At 38.2% G+C, this 15,430-nt stretch overlaps 1 protein-coding gene across 2 annotated transcripts; it reads left to right on the top strand.

Annotated features, from left to right (window-relative positions):
• The first annotated feature begins 7,654 nt into the window (after positions 1-7,654).
• Positions 7,655-14,144, top strand: gpr18 (G protein-coupled receptor 18). Of its 2 annotated transcripts, XM_038302379.1 has the most exons (3): positions 7,655-7,811; positions 8,403-8,434; positions 11,503-14,144. In XM_038302379.1, exon 3 carries the CDS (start codon positions 11,504-11,506, stop codon positions 12,521-12,523), a length of 1,020 nt encoding a protein of 339 aa, XP_038158307.1. In that variant the 5' UTR covers positions 7,655-7,811; positions 8,403-8,434; position 11,503; the 3' UTR covers positions 12,524-14,144. The 2 variants fall into 2 exon arrangements, with proteins under 2 accessions (XP_038158307.1, XP_038158308.1); XM_038302380.1 differs by lacking the exon at positions 8,403-8,434 and having other exon boundaries at positions 7,656-7,811.
• The last annotated feature ends 1,286 nt before the right edge of the window (positions 14,145-15,430 follow it).

Genomic DNA, 15,430 nt, shown 5'->3' with positions numbered 1-15,430 from the left:
GGCGTTAAACAAAAGAAGGTCAGTGCTCAAAACTCCAATGCAGAAAAAAAGAGAAAGTTAGGTGGGTGCGCAGTTCTAAAATAAATACAAACGTTGATAATTAGCACTCTCTTTTTTACATGTATGACATTAAATATATTTATAATTTTCTTGAAATATGCCTTAGTATTCTCTCACCTCTACACACAACTCCGAAAACAGACACAGTCTTTAAAATTACCCAGTTCTTTGGCAAAATCATAGCTTTACTTTCAAAACAGTATATGTTGAAAACATGAGTTCTATTTTGTTTGCAAATGGCATAGAAACCATCCAGTGAAGAAATAATTAGAACAATTTATGTCATGATCTGGCCTGTTTGCTCTCCCTTAATTAGTAATTCCTCTCACCTGCCCTCTTCCTTCCCTGCCTCAATTATAGGCCCCGTCCACACGAAGACGAGCCCTGGCCTAAACGCACAAATTTTTCACCAAACCAGCCTCTCATCCACACGAAGCCGGCGTTTCGGGGGTCTGTAAACGGTCTTTTTTTTATTCAGCCTTCAGAGTGGGAAGATTTCGAAACGCCGTTTTCGCGTTTCCATCTTTACGCCCTAACCGCATATTTTTTTTTACACGCATGCGTCATAGCGTCGCCTCTAAGCACGCATGCGCGACACAGTATCACAACAACAATAGCGCCGTTGCTGCTAATGCTACTCACCCTGCTGTCGGGCTTACAACAGAATCTTCTTCTTCTGGAATATCTCCAGGAAGAACAGAGCAATATCGACGACATAGTTCAGCACCTGAATTTGACTTAACCACGAAAATGGACCCGCAGGGCAACCATGTATAAATATTAGTGCACATGCCCAACATTTCGTCGCTTATTTTTGCTTTGGTACCACAGCGCCACTTACAGGCCTGGCATACATTTTGCAGCGTTTTCATGCATTCGTGTGGACGCTCACATTTATTTTACGTCTCCGTCTTTACGGCAAACATTTTGGAAAATATCAGCGTTTCGTGTTCGTTTTGACTTCGTGTGGACGGGGCCATAAATTATTCCCCTCACCTGTTTCCTCTGGTTTATATTCAGTTCAGCCTAAGCATTCAGTGCAAGATCATTACTTGTCTTTCTGTCAGTCTTTCTGTTCAGTTTTATTTTATGGTTCATGTCCTGGATCCTAGCTGCCAGTGGAAAGAGGGTTTTTGTGTTTGTCTCGTCTCCTGATCGTCCACTGTCCCTCCCCCACGGAGTCCTCTGGGTTTTTGGCTCAATATGTGGGGAGGTTCAGTTTTTATCCAGTAAGCCTGGCTCCAGGGAGGAGACCAGTTTAAAGTCCTGCTTCAAGTTCCGGTTCCTACGTTTTTGTCTCGCTACCCTCTTCCACTGTCAAGAATCGGGGACAGATGGACCCAGTATTCAGGAGAGACAGTCAGTAGGAAAGTTCAAAAGATTTATTAAAATAAAAACAAAACAAAAGCGGAGCTCTGGCTCGCGGACACTGCAGGCTGGGGGGCGGGGCACCGCCCAATCTCAGACACTCTAGGGAGGAAACACAGGTAAGTGACCACGATAAACTGATGTATGATTATCTGGGTTGGTCACTTACCTGGTTTAACAGTCCAGACCACGAGTGTCCCCAGTGCTGCAGTCCCAGAGGTGATGCTGGAAGCTGATCCTGGTGAGGGATCCAGAACAGACAGGGTCCAGATCAGGCAGGAACAGAGACAGGTGGCAGGATCCAGACTTCCAGACATGCACAGGCTTCCAGGAGGGTTCAGAGTCTGACTGGGACCAGAAGCATGACCAGGTGGTCACGCACAGGAGCACACAGGATCAGGTGCAGACAGGCAGGCTCAGTGGAAGAGGGTAGCCGAGACAGAACGTAGGAACCGGAACTTGAAGCAGGACTTTAAACTGGTCTCCTCCCTGGAGCCAGGCTTACTGGATAAAAACTGAACCTCCCCACATACTGAGCCAAAAACCCAGAGGACTCCGTGGGGGAGGGACAGTGGACGATCAGGAGACGAGACAAACACAAAAACCCTCTTTCCACTGGCAGCTAGGATCCAGGACATGAACCATAAAATAAAACTGAACAGAAAGACTGACAGAAAGACAAGTAATGATCTGGCACTGAATGCTCAGGCTGAACTGAATATAAACCAGAGGAAACAGGTGAGGGGAATAAATTATAATTGAGGCAGGGAAGGAAGAGGGCAGGTGAGAGGAATTACTAATTAAGGGAGAGCAAACAGGCCAGATCATGACAATTTAAACTTAAAATTATTCACAAATCATTTTATACCTGTTTCTCTTTGGTGTTACAATGTGTTGCAGATGCTGTAGTAAACAAGTGTTTAAAAATTTTCATATAATTTGAATACACTCACAATCTCAGAACAAAATAAAGAGTATAGCTTCTATACTTTACATCATTTTATTCAGCATCAGTTACATCAGACCAAAACAAAGTTACACATACATGGCGTTGCACATAAACTAACCTAAGCTGTATATGTGGTAACAGTACAAAACAAGCTATGCTGTAATATTCTAATGTTAGACTCCATTGCCAGAAGTTCTCACCTGCGATCTTTCAAATTCTGACTGCTAGTTGTAAACTAATGTGGCAATTGTTTGCTAATGTGAATAATTGAGTGGAAAGTTGGGCAAATTGCTTTTAAAATTTTGAATGATAGTGTTTTCCTTGTGAAAACATTTAACTCATGAAAACGGTTGATGCAATATAAGTGAATGTTTTTTTAAATTTAAATTCTCTACACCTAGAGAAAAGAGCAGGAACTGGGTTTGTAGTTCAGCAAAACAGATTCAGGGGGTGGTGCATGAGAAAGATTTTGTGGTCATTGTGCCACTTTTTGAGTATGAAAGAGAAACACTCTAAACCACAGAGAAATGTTTATCCAGATTGGTTTTTTTTTAAATATTTTTTTCTCTTTACTGATTATACCTGTTAAACACTCTCGGGTTCCTGGTAATTGGCTCTTAAAAACATAAACTCCCCCATACTGTAAAGGTTAAACATAATTAAACACTTTTAGGAAGAAATTAATACTGAGAAATTATTCACAAGTCTGACATATCAAAGCGAGTAATAAACTCAAGATCTGTCTCAAAAGGCATTGTTAATATCAGTCCTTTCAGACTCCTGTTGCCATTCATAATGCTTCCCTTTATTTGTCACCCTGCAGCTGTTGCTACCAAACATCCTACCCTGCACTTAACCGCCAACCTTGTTAAAACTTCATTTGCCTGCGCTCTTTCCTGTGGTTGCCAATGGTAACCATGAAATGACAGGTTGATTTGTTGCCTTTTGACCCATATGCAGAATCACACAAAGAACCAGTGAGTTTTATTTACAGAAGCAACAACAATCAGGAAGTGGAAGACTGCAGGAAGTCAGTTGAACTTTCTGGTTAGTCTGAAGGGAGAAACCAGGTTGATCAGGAAGGAGTTGGTTGATGACAACTGATGGCTGTTTGGTTTGGTTACTTGGATCATGCAGGGGAGGTAGCATGGATCTCTACAGGTTTGATTTGGCGGGATTTGAAGACTGTACCCCAGAGGTCCAGGAGAATGTTAGTGAGATCTGAGAGCACTGGTACTTGCACGAGACATTGTGCCGGAGAGCAGGCAGTCAGGAGATGAAAACTGAAAACTACTGTGCACAGGTATGACCTTTTCCATGAAGATTTGAGATGAACTGAGGTTTACCTGGTTGTCTGGAACAACAACAAAGTCCTCATTAAAAGAGATTCACAAGAAAACAAATTTCAACAAGAATGAAATTCCTGGTTTAGGTCTTTGTCTGCAATACCATCAATAACAACCCTCTAGCAGAGAGAGATGATCCTTCGCCTCCTTATATACATGCCAGTCATCTTGATTGAGAAATGTTCTCAGGGATGCAGCAACACGGGTCAGCCCAGTCACCAGCAAAGAAGCTCACTCACACTAGAAAAAAAGCCAAACCCGAGAGACCCTGGCAGAAACAATGACTGAGTGGCGCATTCAAGTGCACAATTACATTTCTGTGGTGCTTTGTAGGAACTATTTAAATATGGGTTTTTAAAAGATCAAGCATGAGGCAGAAACTTGTAGGTAAATTTTGATGTATACCGGTAACTGTGATCTATAAAAGAGATTTTCTGGTTAGTGTACATGTGGTTTTATAAATTGGAACTGTTTTGGTATAACATTTTTGGACAGTTGGCATGCACACACCTTTAGGATGATCCTGTCCAATATTCTATAAATAAGACAACTGATAACATAAGGAACTGCTTTAAGGTGTCAGAAAAATAAAACAAACAAAAGTTTAACACAAGTCTTTATTGATTAATCAATGGGGAATGGGGAATTTAACATAGGTGGCTGAAACATAGAGAAAGTAAAAAGTTTTTACAGAGATCAGTTCCTACCATTTGCTTTTCCAGGTCCATAACACAACACATAATAATAATAAAAATTGTAATCACATATACGGCTGAAACAATCAGTTGGATTATTGGTGACTAATCTATTATTGAAATAATGATCAACAAATTCAGTAATCAATTAATCGTTTACTGGAGTCTAGAAACTCTAAATAATGCCTTTTGCTGACGGAACAACCCACTTAGAGAAGTAAATATACCAACATAGTAAAAACATTTATAAATATATTATATAATATGAATATTTTATTATTATATATTGTGTAAATATACCTACCTACCTACCTACCTACCTACCTACCTACCTACCTACCTACCTACCTACCTACTGTACCTACCTACCTACCTACCTACCTACCTACCTACCTACCTACCTACCTACCTACCTACCTACCTACCTACCTACCTACCTACCTACCTACCTACCTACCTACCTACCTACCTACCTACCTACCTACCTACCTACCTACCTACCTACCTACCTACCTACCTACCTACCTACCTACCTACCTACCTAGCTAAAAAATGCACAAGGGGGGAGAAATACGGATGATCCAAACCACTGTCATGATCTGGCCTGTTTGCTCCTCCTTAATTAGTAATCGCTTTCACCTGCCGTTTTCCCTCCCTGCCTCAATTATAATTTATTCCTCTCACCTGTTTCCTCTTGGTTATATTCAGTTCAGCCTGAGCATTCAGTGCCAGATCATTAACTGTTTTTCAGTTCTCTTAATCGTCCACTGTTCCTCCCCTGCTGAGTCCACTGGGTTTTTGGCTCTATATGCGGGGAGGTTCAGTTTTTATCCAAGTAAGCCTGGCTCCAAGGTGGAGACCAGTTTAAAGGTCCTGCATCAAGTTCTGGTTCCATGTCCTGTCTCGGCTACCCTCTTCCACTGAGTCTGCTCATCTGCACCTGATCCTGTTTGCTCCTGTGCGTGACCACCTGGTCACGCTTTCGGACCCTGTCAGACTCTGAACCCTCCTGGGAGCCTGTGGATGCCTGGAAGTCTGGATCCTGCCTCCTGTTTCTGTCCCTGCCTGATCTGGATCCTGTCCCTGTCTGTTCCTGTCTGTTCTGGATCCCTGACCAGGATCAGCTTCCAGCATGTCCTCTGGGACTGCAGCACTTGGGGACATTCTACTAGGACTGGACTGTTAAACCAGGTAAGTGGCCAACTCAGATAATCATCCTATGTCAGATGATCGTGGTCACTTACCTGTGTTTCTCCTGCAGAGTTCTGTGATTGGGCAGTTCCCCGCTCCCCATCCTGCAGTGTCCATGACCCACAGCTCCACTTTAGTTTTTGTTAATTTAATAAACCTTTTTGAACTTTCCTACTGACTGTCTCTCCTTGCATACTGGGTCCATCTGTCCTTGTTTCATGACAATCACTGGTTATCCATAGTGGTCTTAAAATGCCCCTCCCCTGCATGTTATAGGTGTTTCTCTGTTGCACCAAACCCTATTCAGTAATTGCATGACCTCCTCAGCACCCATCAAATTCAAAAGAAACATGTTAATAAGTCAGTCCCATTCAGTTCAACAATACTATATAGTCCTAAAAAATAACTTCCAGTACAGCCCTTTCAAGAAGACAAATACACAGACATTACACATGGGGCACATGGCATCTGGGGTATTGCTGCCATTCCTTCATATAAGTCATAGTGTGGCAGCATGAGGACACCTACGACAAGCAAAACAGTAGTGCTTGAGAACCAGAATTGAGCACCACTGATTGTTGATAGTAGAATGGTTAGAGATTCCCCTCCAACTACACATGTGTTGAAACAAATATCTCCCAACATGCAATATTTTCCATGTTGAAAAATGTCCTCCAATTTCAAACATTAACTCTTTTCACTAAAGTAATTGTTGAACTATATTTAGCGACTTTTGACACATTTTTACACACTACACATAAGATCAACCTGGAACATGTTTAAATTATAAAGCAAATACTAAAATATTGTAGAACTGGAAAGAAATGGCATGTGGTGTTGATAGCTTCTTTAGTGTAATAATTCATATCAGCCTCTAGAGGACAGTGTCCAACAGGTTAAAGAGGTGATGATGAACAAAGAAAAATGAGCTTTTTGTGAACACCTGTGTCTAAGAGAGGTCTGTCTTTTTCAGTATTCACTCTCTAAAAACACTATTCATTGAGTGAAAGAACAACTGCATCTACAAACACACACATACACGCACTTTAGATAATATAAAAGTAATTTACAGGTGCATTTTGTGAGGAGTAGAAGACTTAGTGAGGCGACATGACAAGTATCAAAGAGTGGAAAACATCACACAGACTGTTGTCATAACAACATATTGCAATGAACGCCATGCACCATCTGCTCCGAGATTTTTGAGATGCATCAAGAGGACGAGCCGACAAATAATTATTTCCCGGGAATAAGAATTAGACTGAATGATACAAACGATGCCCCTTAAATTCAGTGATGAAGTTTTGTTTTGAGATCTCAGTTGGACATTATCTGACCCCTGATGCAGCATCACGTCAAGGTCAGATCCGGGAGCTTTATGTAGCACTTCCTATAGAAAATGACCATTGAAAACATGGCTTTATTTCAAGTGATCTATCAGGGGAACTGAAAGTAAGAGAAGATAGAAGAAGTTATTTTATTGCTCAGTGTTCTTGGGGCCAAACGTCCTAATTTATGGCTGTTAGTGGTTCCAACACAAATTAATCAGACACATTAATCTGCATTCAAACCGGGCGCGGGCTGACCTTGAGTGTTTCACCTGAAGTATGCGTGCTGCATCCATTAAGTCAACGCGATGTAAAACTATCTCACAGCATCAGCGTGAAGTGTCTATTACCACCGTCTTATTTCCTGTTTATATGGCAACTGCCTCAACATCCTGTTTTTAATTACTTCTCTCCGGCAGCAGATGCTTCTCGCAGCAACCTGCTGTGGATTACTCCCCTGAGAACTAATGTGCTGTGACAGACCCCACTTTTCCAATCAATAACTCGCCCTAAATCTGCCATCTCTCTGCCTGCCAAACACACTCCCACTTCTAATGGCACATCATTTTCTTTAAGGGGGTGTAATTGCGTGCTGTGGAAAAGCTGCAGCCTCTCTGTGTTGTTTTTTTTCTTTTCTGTTCCGACCACGCTCATACTGTAAAAAGAAACATAAAAGTACAGAAACTATACAGCAAACAGGAAGTGATAAGGGGCTTTTCACAGCTTGCAGACTCGCCACCCCCAGCTATCAGATTTGACAAACTTATTCACTTCCCTATTTTGACTGTAAGTTAAGACATTTCTACACAGAAGTTACTTTCACTTCACAAACCTGTTGATGTGAGCGGATCAGGATGTTTGTTTGATTAACACGGTAAGTTTTTACCCTATTGTCACTCAGATTCCCTTATTTTTACTAATTTTGTTCAGGTTTAGTTGTTACGGGGGTGAGACATTGTTTATACCACATCCTTAACAAGTCTTCTACTACTGATTTAAAATACACGTGTTTTTAAGCTTTCCTCTTTAATTCTTTTGGGATTTAATTACCTTTTATTTAGTTATAAGTGCAATTCAAATGAGTACAAAAACCATAAAGGGGGAAAAAGTGAGTTTCTTGTTGAACTTTTCAAACACAATATTACTAATAACTAAAATTAATTTGTGTATATGCCTACCTTCTGTTTGTGTTTTAGTTTATTTCTTTTCAAACTGCTTTTCTTATGTAGTTAGTTTCAGTTCCGATTAGTCTCATTGCATATGAAAATAAATATTCTACTTACTGACTGTCATGTTCTGTTACCCGTAAAATAGAGCCATTTCCATATTTAGAGGTGGTAACTTTCTATTTCAGTCACTCCTTCTTTCCCTAATATGTCTATTATTTTTAACTCTTGCATGTCACAAACCAAATTAAAAGGAGAGGAAGTGGTTTATTTTAAAGTATTTACATTTTCTCTTACAGATATAGTCAGTTTGGATAACTGTTATCAACATGTAAGTTGTTTTATTCGATCAATTGTCTTAATTGTTTCCATTACTATATATTGTGGAAATGTTTTTGAATTCTTCTTGTAACTGCTGGCAGCTCTTTATATGCTTTTTCTGTGTATATATTGGTCCTTTTTAATGAGCTCTAAGTCATGAAGGTTTGCAGATTAGAATTTTGGCCTCCCTCCTCTGATTCTCTGTAAAAATTTTGAGAAATTTTGAGCGTTATTGTCTAATCTTATCTAATCTTAAACTTATTAAGGTTGCAATTTAAAAAATGAAATAGTCTAGAGAGCTGTACTTAACAAAATGTCTTTTTGTTTACACTTGAGTGTAAAAAATGACAAAATAAAATCTGTCTAAGTCTAATAAACTGGCCGGCCAAACTGAGTTGCACAGGGCATAAAGCTCAATACTCTTGTTTAAAACAGACCTGACCAATCACAGCATGGGGCCAATAATGAACAGCGCTTTCCGGAAACAAACAGTCAAGATTGCAGCTGTGTTGGGACTATATTGATGCTTTTTAGTATGCCCCAGAAGAGATGTTTATATTGTTAAAATTTCAACAATTTGCTGCTGTAAAAGGTTTTCATTAAAAAAAATATATATTTTTGTTACACATTTGTACTTATTTGATTGGTTATAAACTGTTTCCACTGACTCTCCTTGCCCTACCTTTGAAATGCAGCTCTACTAGTTCCTTTTCAGAAAAACAAACAAACTGACTAACTGACTAACTAACTAACTAACTAACTAACTAACTAACTAACTAACTAACTAACTAACTAACTGTAATCATTTTGTACAACCCTAATCACATATTTGGTAAAGTAATCAGAATCAGAAATACTTGAATAATCCCAGAGGGAAATTACTTAATGCCTAAAATTGTACATTTAATATATTTTTTTTATGTCTTTCTGTGATAAATTACATCATGAGAGTCATTTATCGATCATTGAAAGAATCCAAATCAATGACACTGACTTTTTTGTACTTAGGATGATTTGGCTTTGTGAAGCAGAGATAAAATAAATCATATATGGCACATGGACATTTGGTAAATGTATGTTTAAAATGTCAACCAATAATTAAATGGAAAAAAATATTTACTTAATTAAGACATAACTATTATTATACTACTATTATTTTCATAAATTCATAACTAGTTACATTGAAATTTAAGTATTGCCCCTTTTTAATGACATATGTATATTATCATATTCTTTATCAACATTTGTACCTACCTACCTACCTACCTACCTACCTACCTACCTACCTACCTACCTACCTACCTACCTACCTACCTACCTACCTACCTACCTACCTACCTACCTACCTACCTACCTACCTACCTAGATATTCCAGTATAGATGGACTTTACTAACCAAAAAAGCTCTAAAAATTATGCATTAAAGGTTGAAACTAAGAAGCGTTTTACCATATGAGAAGTTAACTGTCCTTCTCCTATTTAAGGTATAGAAGTCAGTGTTGATTATTTGCATAAGTTTCAATTCATCTGTAAAAAACCAAACCACAGCATAGTTCCATGTAAAAGAAGGTTTGGTTAAAGAGAATTCGTATGTTATTCTATGCGTGTTTTTTTTTTTTTTTTTTTTTTTTTTTTTTAGTTTTATTTTTGCTTGAGGAAAAAGGGTTCTCAGTGTTAATGAAGTTGCTATATCTCTAAATGTTTTTTGTGCACTGATTGCTTTCCCCCCCCCACTTTGGGAATGGATAAGTGTTAACAAGGCCTGTAGGTAGGGAAATAAAAGCTCCTCAACTTGACTAAAGTAGTTATAGTTTATTGATTCTTCCACAACTATTTTACTGATTACCTTTTCCTTCTAGTGTGGCTTAAATTATAGTGTGGTATTAGTCAGCACTAACCAAAGAGGACACGTCTTACATGGTTCTTCGTTATCCCATCCAGGATGTTCATATTCCCAGCGCTCGAAACACTTCATGTACAACTAAAAAGAGGAAGCATCAAAACTGAAAGTTATAGAATCCAGACCAAAGGTTTCTGACATTTAATAATGTTTTTTTTTAGACATAACCTTTTTTATTTTTCAAATAATTTGTAACAATTCTGAAAGTTTTGTACACAATTACCTAAAAAGGTTTCATTGTAATTCCCAAGGTTTCAACCAGACTTAATTCTTTTGATTAAGATTGGTTTGTGTTTGAATGAATAATACTGAGACTATAAAAAAAGTGTCAACATTTCTTGTCTTTTCGGGGAACTGAAGAATTCGTCCACTGGAAGTGTGATTAAAACGATGATGAGAGATTAGCTCATCTTAGATATTTAAGAAACAATTCAAAATGAAAAAAAAAACTTAGCTAAAAAAGCTCTTTGAAAGAGGTAGAAGGCATCTGATAAGTTTTTCACTGTTTTCTCAATTTAAAAAGGACCTTTGTACCATACAATTTTATGTCTGTGGATGTTGTCAACTGTATTAATCCGCCTCATCAGCTGATCCATCCCTGCCAGCTTATAATGAGTCTCCTGGGATAATTTCCAAAGAGCTGTTGGTAGATTTAGAGCAGACTGACAGCTCTCAACCGGCCAGGTGGATTGATACAGTCGCCAGTATATTAGAACTGATGATGATTGGCACAGAAAAAAGCAACATACTTTAACAGTTTCAGCACTGACCCTTGAGATGTGCCACCATATTGCTTTATACCACTGATATTAGCTGTTTCAAATCAAATAATTTTCAATTGGAAAAATTTTAAGAGTATTTATGTTTGGATAACATCATTTAAATATTTGCTTTTCACCGTTGCTGATAAATTCCCACAACCTATTAAGGTAAATTTGTTAAATATATTGCTGACATATCTATATCCATTTTACTTATAAGTTAAATTATGAATTTAGATACACTTCTCATAAGATGCAACCTTTGTTCTTTTTACCTGCAGAAATGGACTTAAAAATGCTGAAAAAAAATGCTAAAGAGATGGTTTGCTTTTAAGAAGCTGGTTGGCTAAAATTATAAATGTAAAAAGTTATCTTTGATAAGAATGGACATTCACCCCTTGCTTTTTATTTTTTTCAGCATGCATTTGGATCTAAACTTTTCCAACATGTCCATAAATTCTATGGCTGGGAAGGCGGAGCAGGGCCCCACTGAGTACCGCATTGCCGGCGTGGTCTTTTACAGCTTTGTCTTCGTCATAGGAGTCATTGTTAACCTCACCGCCTTGTGGGTGTTTGCCTTGACCACCAAGAAGAGAAACTCAGTCACCATCTACATGATAAATGTTGCCCTCGTGGATCTCACCTACATTCTGCTCCTGCCCTTCAGGATGGTTTACCTCCATCAAGACTATTGGCCCTTTGGAGACATGTTCTGCAGGATAACAGCAGCTCTAACCATCTTTTACCCGTGCATGGCTCTGTGGTTGTTGGCTCTGATCAGTACTGACCGCTACATGGCCATTGTTCAGCCCAAGCATGGCAAGGAACTGAGAAATGTCCCAAAAGCTGTAGTGGGCAGTTTGGGGGTGTGGGTCATGACTTTAGGCAGCAGCGTACCACTGCTATTCTCTCAGGAAGATCCTGATCAGATCTCCAACTACACTACTTGCATCAAGATGCAAGACATCATTTACATGCGCCGTGAGAACGCTGTCAACTTCGTTAGACTCATTTTCTTCTTTTTGGTCCCCATATGTATCATGATTGGCTGCTATATAGTCATTGTGGACAATCTAATTCACGGACGCACCTCTAAACTTAAACCAAAAGTGAAGGAAAAGTCCATACGGATCATCATCACGCTCATCGTGCAGGTGCTGGTGTGCTTCGTGCCTTTCCATATCTGTTTGGTGCTTCGCCTGCTGGGGAACGGCCATGACGGCGGGTTCAACACATGGGCCGTCTTCACCACTTTCCTGATGAATCTAAGCACAGTCTTGGACATCATCTTGTATTACATTGTCTCAAAGCAGTTTCAGGACAGGGTGATCAGTGTGGTTTTGTACAGGAACTACCTGCGTAGCGTCAGGCGAAAAAGCCGGCACACACACACAGGAAGTGTCAGGTCGCTGAGCAACCTAACCAGCGCAATGATATGAAACTTCATGGCACAGATACTGTTCCAAGAATATGCACGCTGAATGCATCACTGTGTACTGTTCATGTATAATTACCTGAAGGATCAAGAAACTGCAATTAATTTTCCAAGTGCAATTTACACTCACAGTATGGGAGTGCTGCTGTTGTGGCGAAAACATCTGTGTTCAGAGCTGATTGACTCACCCATGAGACTTGAGTTGTTTTGCCGTTCCTTTTATTTTTCTTCTCTGATATAGAAAGCTTCTGCGGCTCAGGTGTGATGCGTGCAGGTTCAAATATAAGTGTTTTAAAACAGAACATGAAGTAATTCAGCACAAGCATCGAAACCTCAACAAAGAAGAATAAAGGGGTCTTAGATGCTCCATAGGAAGAAGGTGTGGGTTGTTAAAGGTTGATGTTTGGTTGCTGCACCACATTTAAAAGGTCATTTCTCTTCAGCAACTTAGCTCTGTGAGGGCGGAGTGAGCAAATCTAGCCATGAGTGATGCATGATGTCATCCTTCTGCTTTTCAAATACACCACATGTGTTTGACTTCTGCCATTTCATGTTTGTTGAGTTTAGGACCGACCACTTCAGACAGGATGCAATTTCTGCTAAAACTGACAGTAAAGGTTGTTTCAAAGGTTGCTTTAAATGAATCGACCAGGTGATGGCAGCATGGCACAGCTTAGACTCTGTAGGCTTGTCAAAGCTCCACACACACAGAGCTTTTAAAAACTTTACCAAAGTTGAGATCCAAATAATCTTATCTCTGGTACTTTGATTAAAATATTTCTTATACTCATATTCATAAAAGTAAAAGTGAACCTTATTTTTACAGTTAACCACAGTCATAACAGCTTCCTCAACCAGGAATCTGACTAAAGCGTGTTTATGTTGCAATGTGAAAAGTATTGATTAGGTGTTAAATGATTTAGTTGCTTGGAGTGCATTTACAGTAACATGCTCGAGAGATGTCAGAGAGGCTATTTACAAGATTTACTGCAACCTTAACCTTTAAACAGAAAACCTTTTTCAGCTCAGGGACGTTTCAGGTTTCTGTACCAGGTAAAACACCCATTTTATTCTATATGTCTTTCTAAACAAAAAGTAATTAAGTCAAATCCAAACCCTGGAGCATGAGAGGAGGCTTAAAGAAGTACAAAGGGAACATTTATAAATACTAAGATATATTGAAATCTACATCAGAAATTTAAAGTGTTAATCTACGTTGATCTTCCCAAAATATGTTAAAAAGAAATATCTAGTTGAACATATTTTGGAGTAAACTGTTGGAATAAAAAGAGACTAATACTCATTTTCTAAATTTACAAATTCTTAGTTATAACAAAAGCCCACGTAATCCTACTAAATGACTGATGCCTTATTTACTTATGGTATTATAAGGAACTCTTAGTGAATATGGTATTCAAAACTTGTAAGTATTCTATTGTTTTAGAAAATGAGATGGAAATTCAAATCAGTTCCCTTTCTATTACTGGTCTGAAAACATTATTTCTTGCTTTGACCATTTCTCACTTTCTGCCAATAAATTACCTTATAATAAATTGATTTCAGAAAACGGTACTGGATAAAAAAAAAAAAAAAAGAAAGACCACACATCCAAAACAATGCTTTACTATTAAAAGAGATAGAAAAGAAAGATATATATAAAAAAAAAACACCCAAAAAAAAAAATATATATAGAAAACATAATAAATCACAAAAATCCAGAAAATTGTAATTTCCCAAAATCTGTTAAATGGTAAACACTAATCTGAACGGCATAAAATAACTTCAAACAGAACAAATAATGGCTCCAGGTTATTTTTTTCCTCCCCTTGTACCCATGTGTTTCTATTGACAGAACATGTTATTTCTATTACATATTTGCTCTTTTTTTGTTATTAAAGGTATGGTATCCTGTGTTTTTAAATGAAGCTGTGTGAACATTTTTCTCTGTACCTTTTTCTAACCTGTAATAGACAGCTGCCATGAAGCACTTAGCTTGTAGAACAGTAAATAACTCCTGGAAGTAGTAGGGGAGGCTAACAGCTAGTCAGGAAGAACAAGCTACACTAGTGGTTATGTCAACATGTGAATAATTAAGTATTTTAGTGTATGGGTTTAACATTTTTTAAGTATAAGTTGTATGTACCTCAAAAAAGGCGGTCATGTGACTTGCGGTTAACCTTCCATGACCCTGAACATTATTTTTGCTTTTTATTAACTCACTTCAATCTTTCTGTCAGAAGCTATTACTGATAATAACTTTACAGAACAACTATCTCTTTTAGGCATTTGTTGTAATAAGACAGTGGTTTATACTGATAAATATGTGTGAATTTGGTCTAATTTATTTTCTCCCTCTGCGATGACAGAACAGACCGGTTGATTTTTAGAATAGAGCAAATTTTTACTTTGCAATCTACAAGTATTATCAAATATTATTTTGTGAATTGTTTATCAATCTCTTCAAACTAGGACATGTCCATGTATTTTTTTGATCATTGTTCTTTTAAACTATTTAGTAAAGTTTCGATGAGGATGATATCACCAATAATGCTCTGGTTGTTTATCTCACAACATTCAATTGGGGAACATATGTGGCTGAGGGGTGTAAATCAAACGCAAATACATAAATAATGCTCACACAAATACACAAAACTATTATGACAAGGAGAGTCACAAAAAAAGCAATATAACCATTTAAAATGAGACATTAAAATAATAAATTAGAAATACAGTTTTAAATGTGTGGCACATTTTAGATTAAATAATTCAAGTGGAATTGTAAATTGAATATATCAAATCTTATATATCCCAACAGAGGTTTAAAAAACATCCATCCATCCATCCATCCATCCATCCATCCATCCATCCATCCATCCATCCATCCATCCATCCATCCATCCATCCATCCATC

The sequence above is a fragment of the Cyprinodon tularosa genome, unplaced genomic scaffold (assembly GCF_016077235.1).
Source record: "Cyprinodon tularosa strain WSP-4 unplaced genomic scaffold, ASM1607723v1 ctg49, whole genome shotgun sequence".
Classification (NCBI taxonomy): Eukaryota; Metazoa; Chordata; class Actinopteri; order Cyprinodontiformes; family Cyprinodontidae; genus Cyprinodon; species Cyprinodon tularosa.
This window is presented reverse-complemented; position numbering and strand designations above follow the sequence as displayed.

Excerpts from the sequence above, each read along its gene's own strand:
- gpr18 (XM_038302379.1), top strand. The coding sequence starts at position 11,504 with ATGCATTTGGATCTAAACTTTTCCAACATGTCCATAAATTCTATGGCT.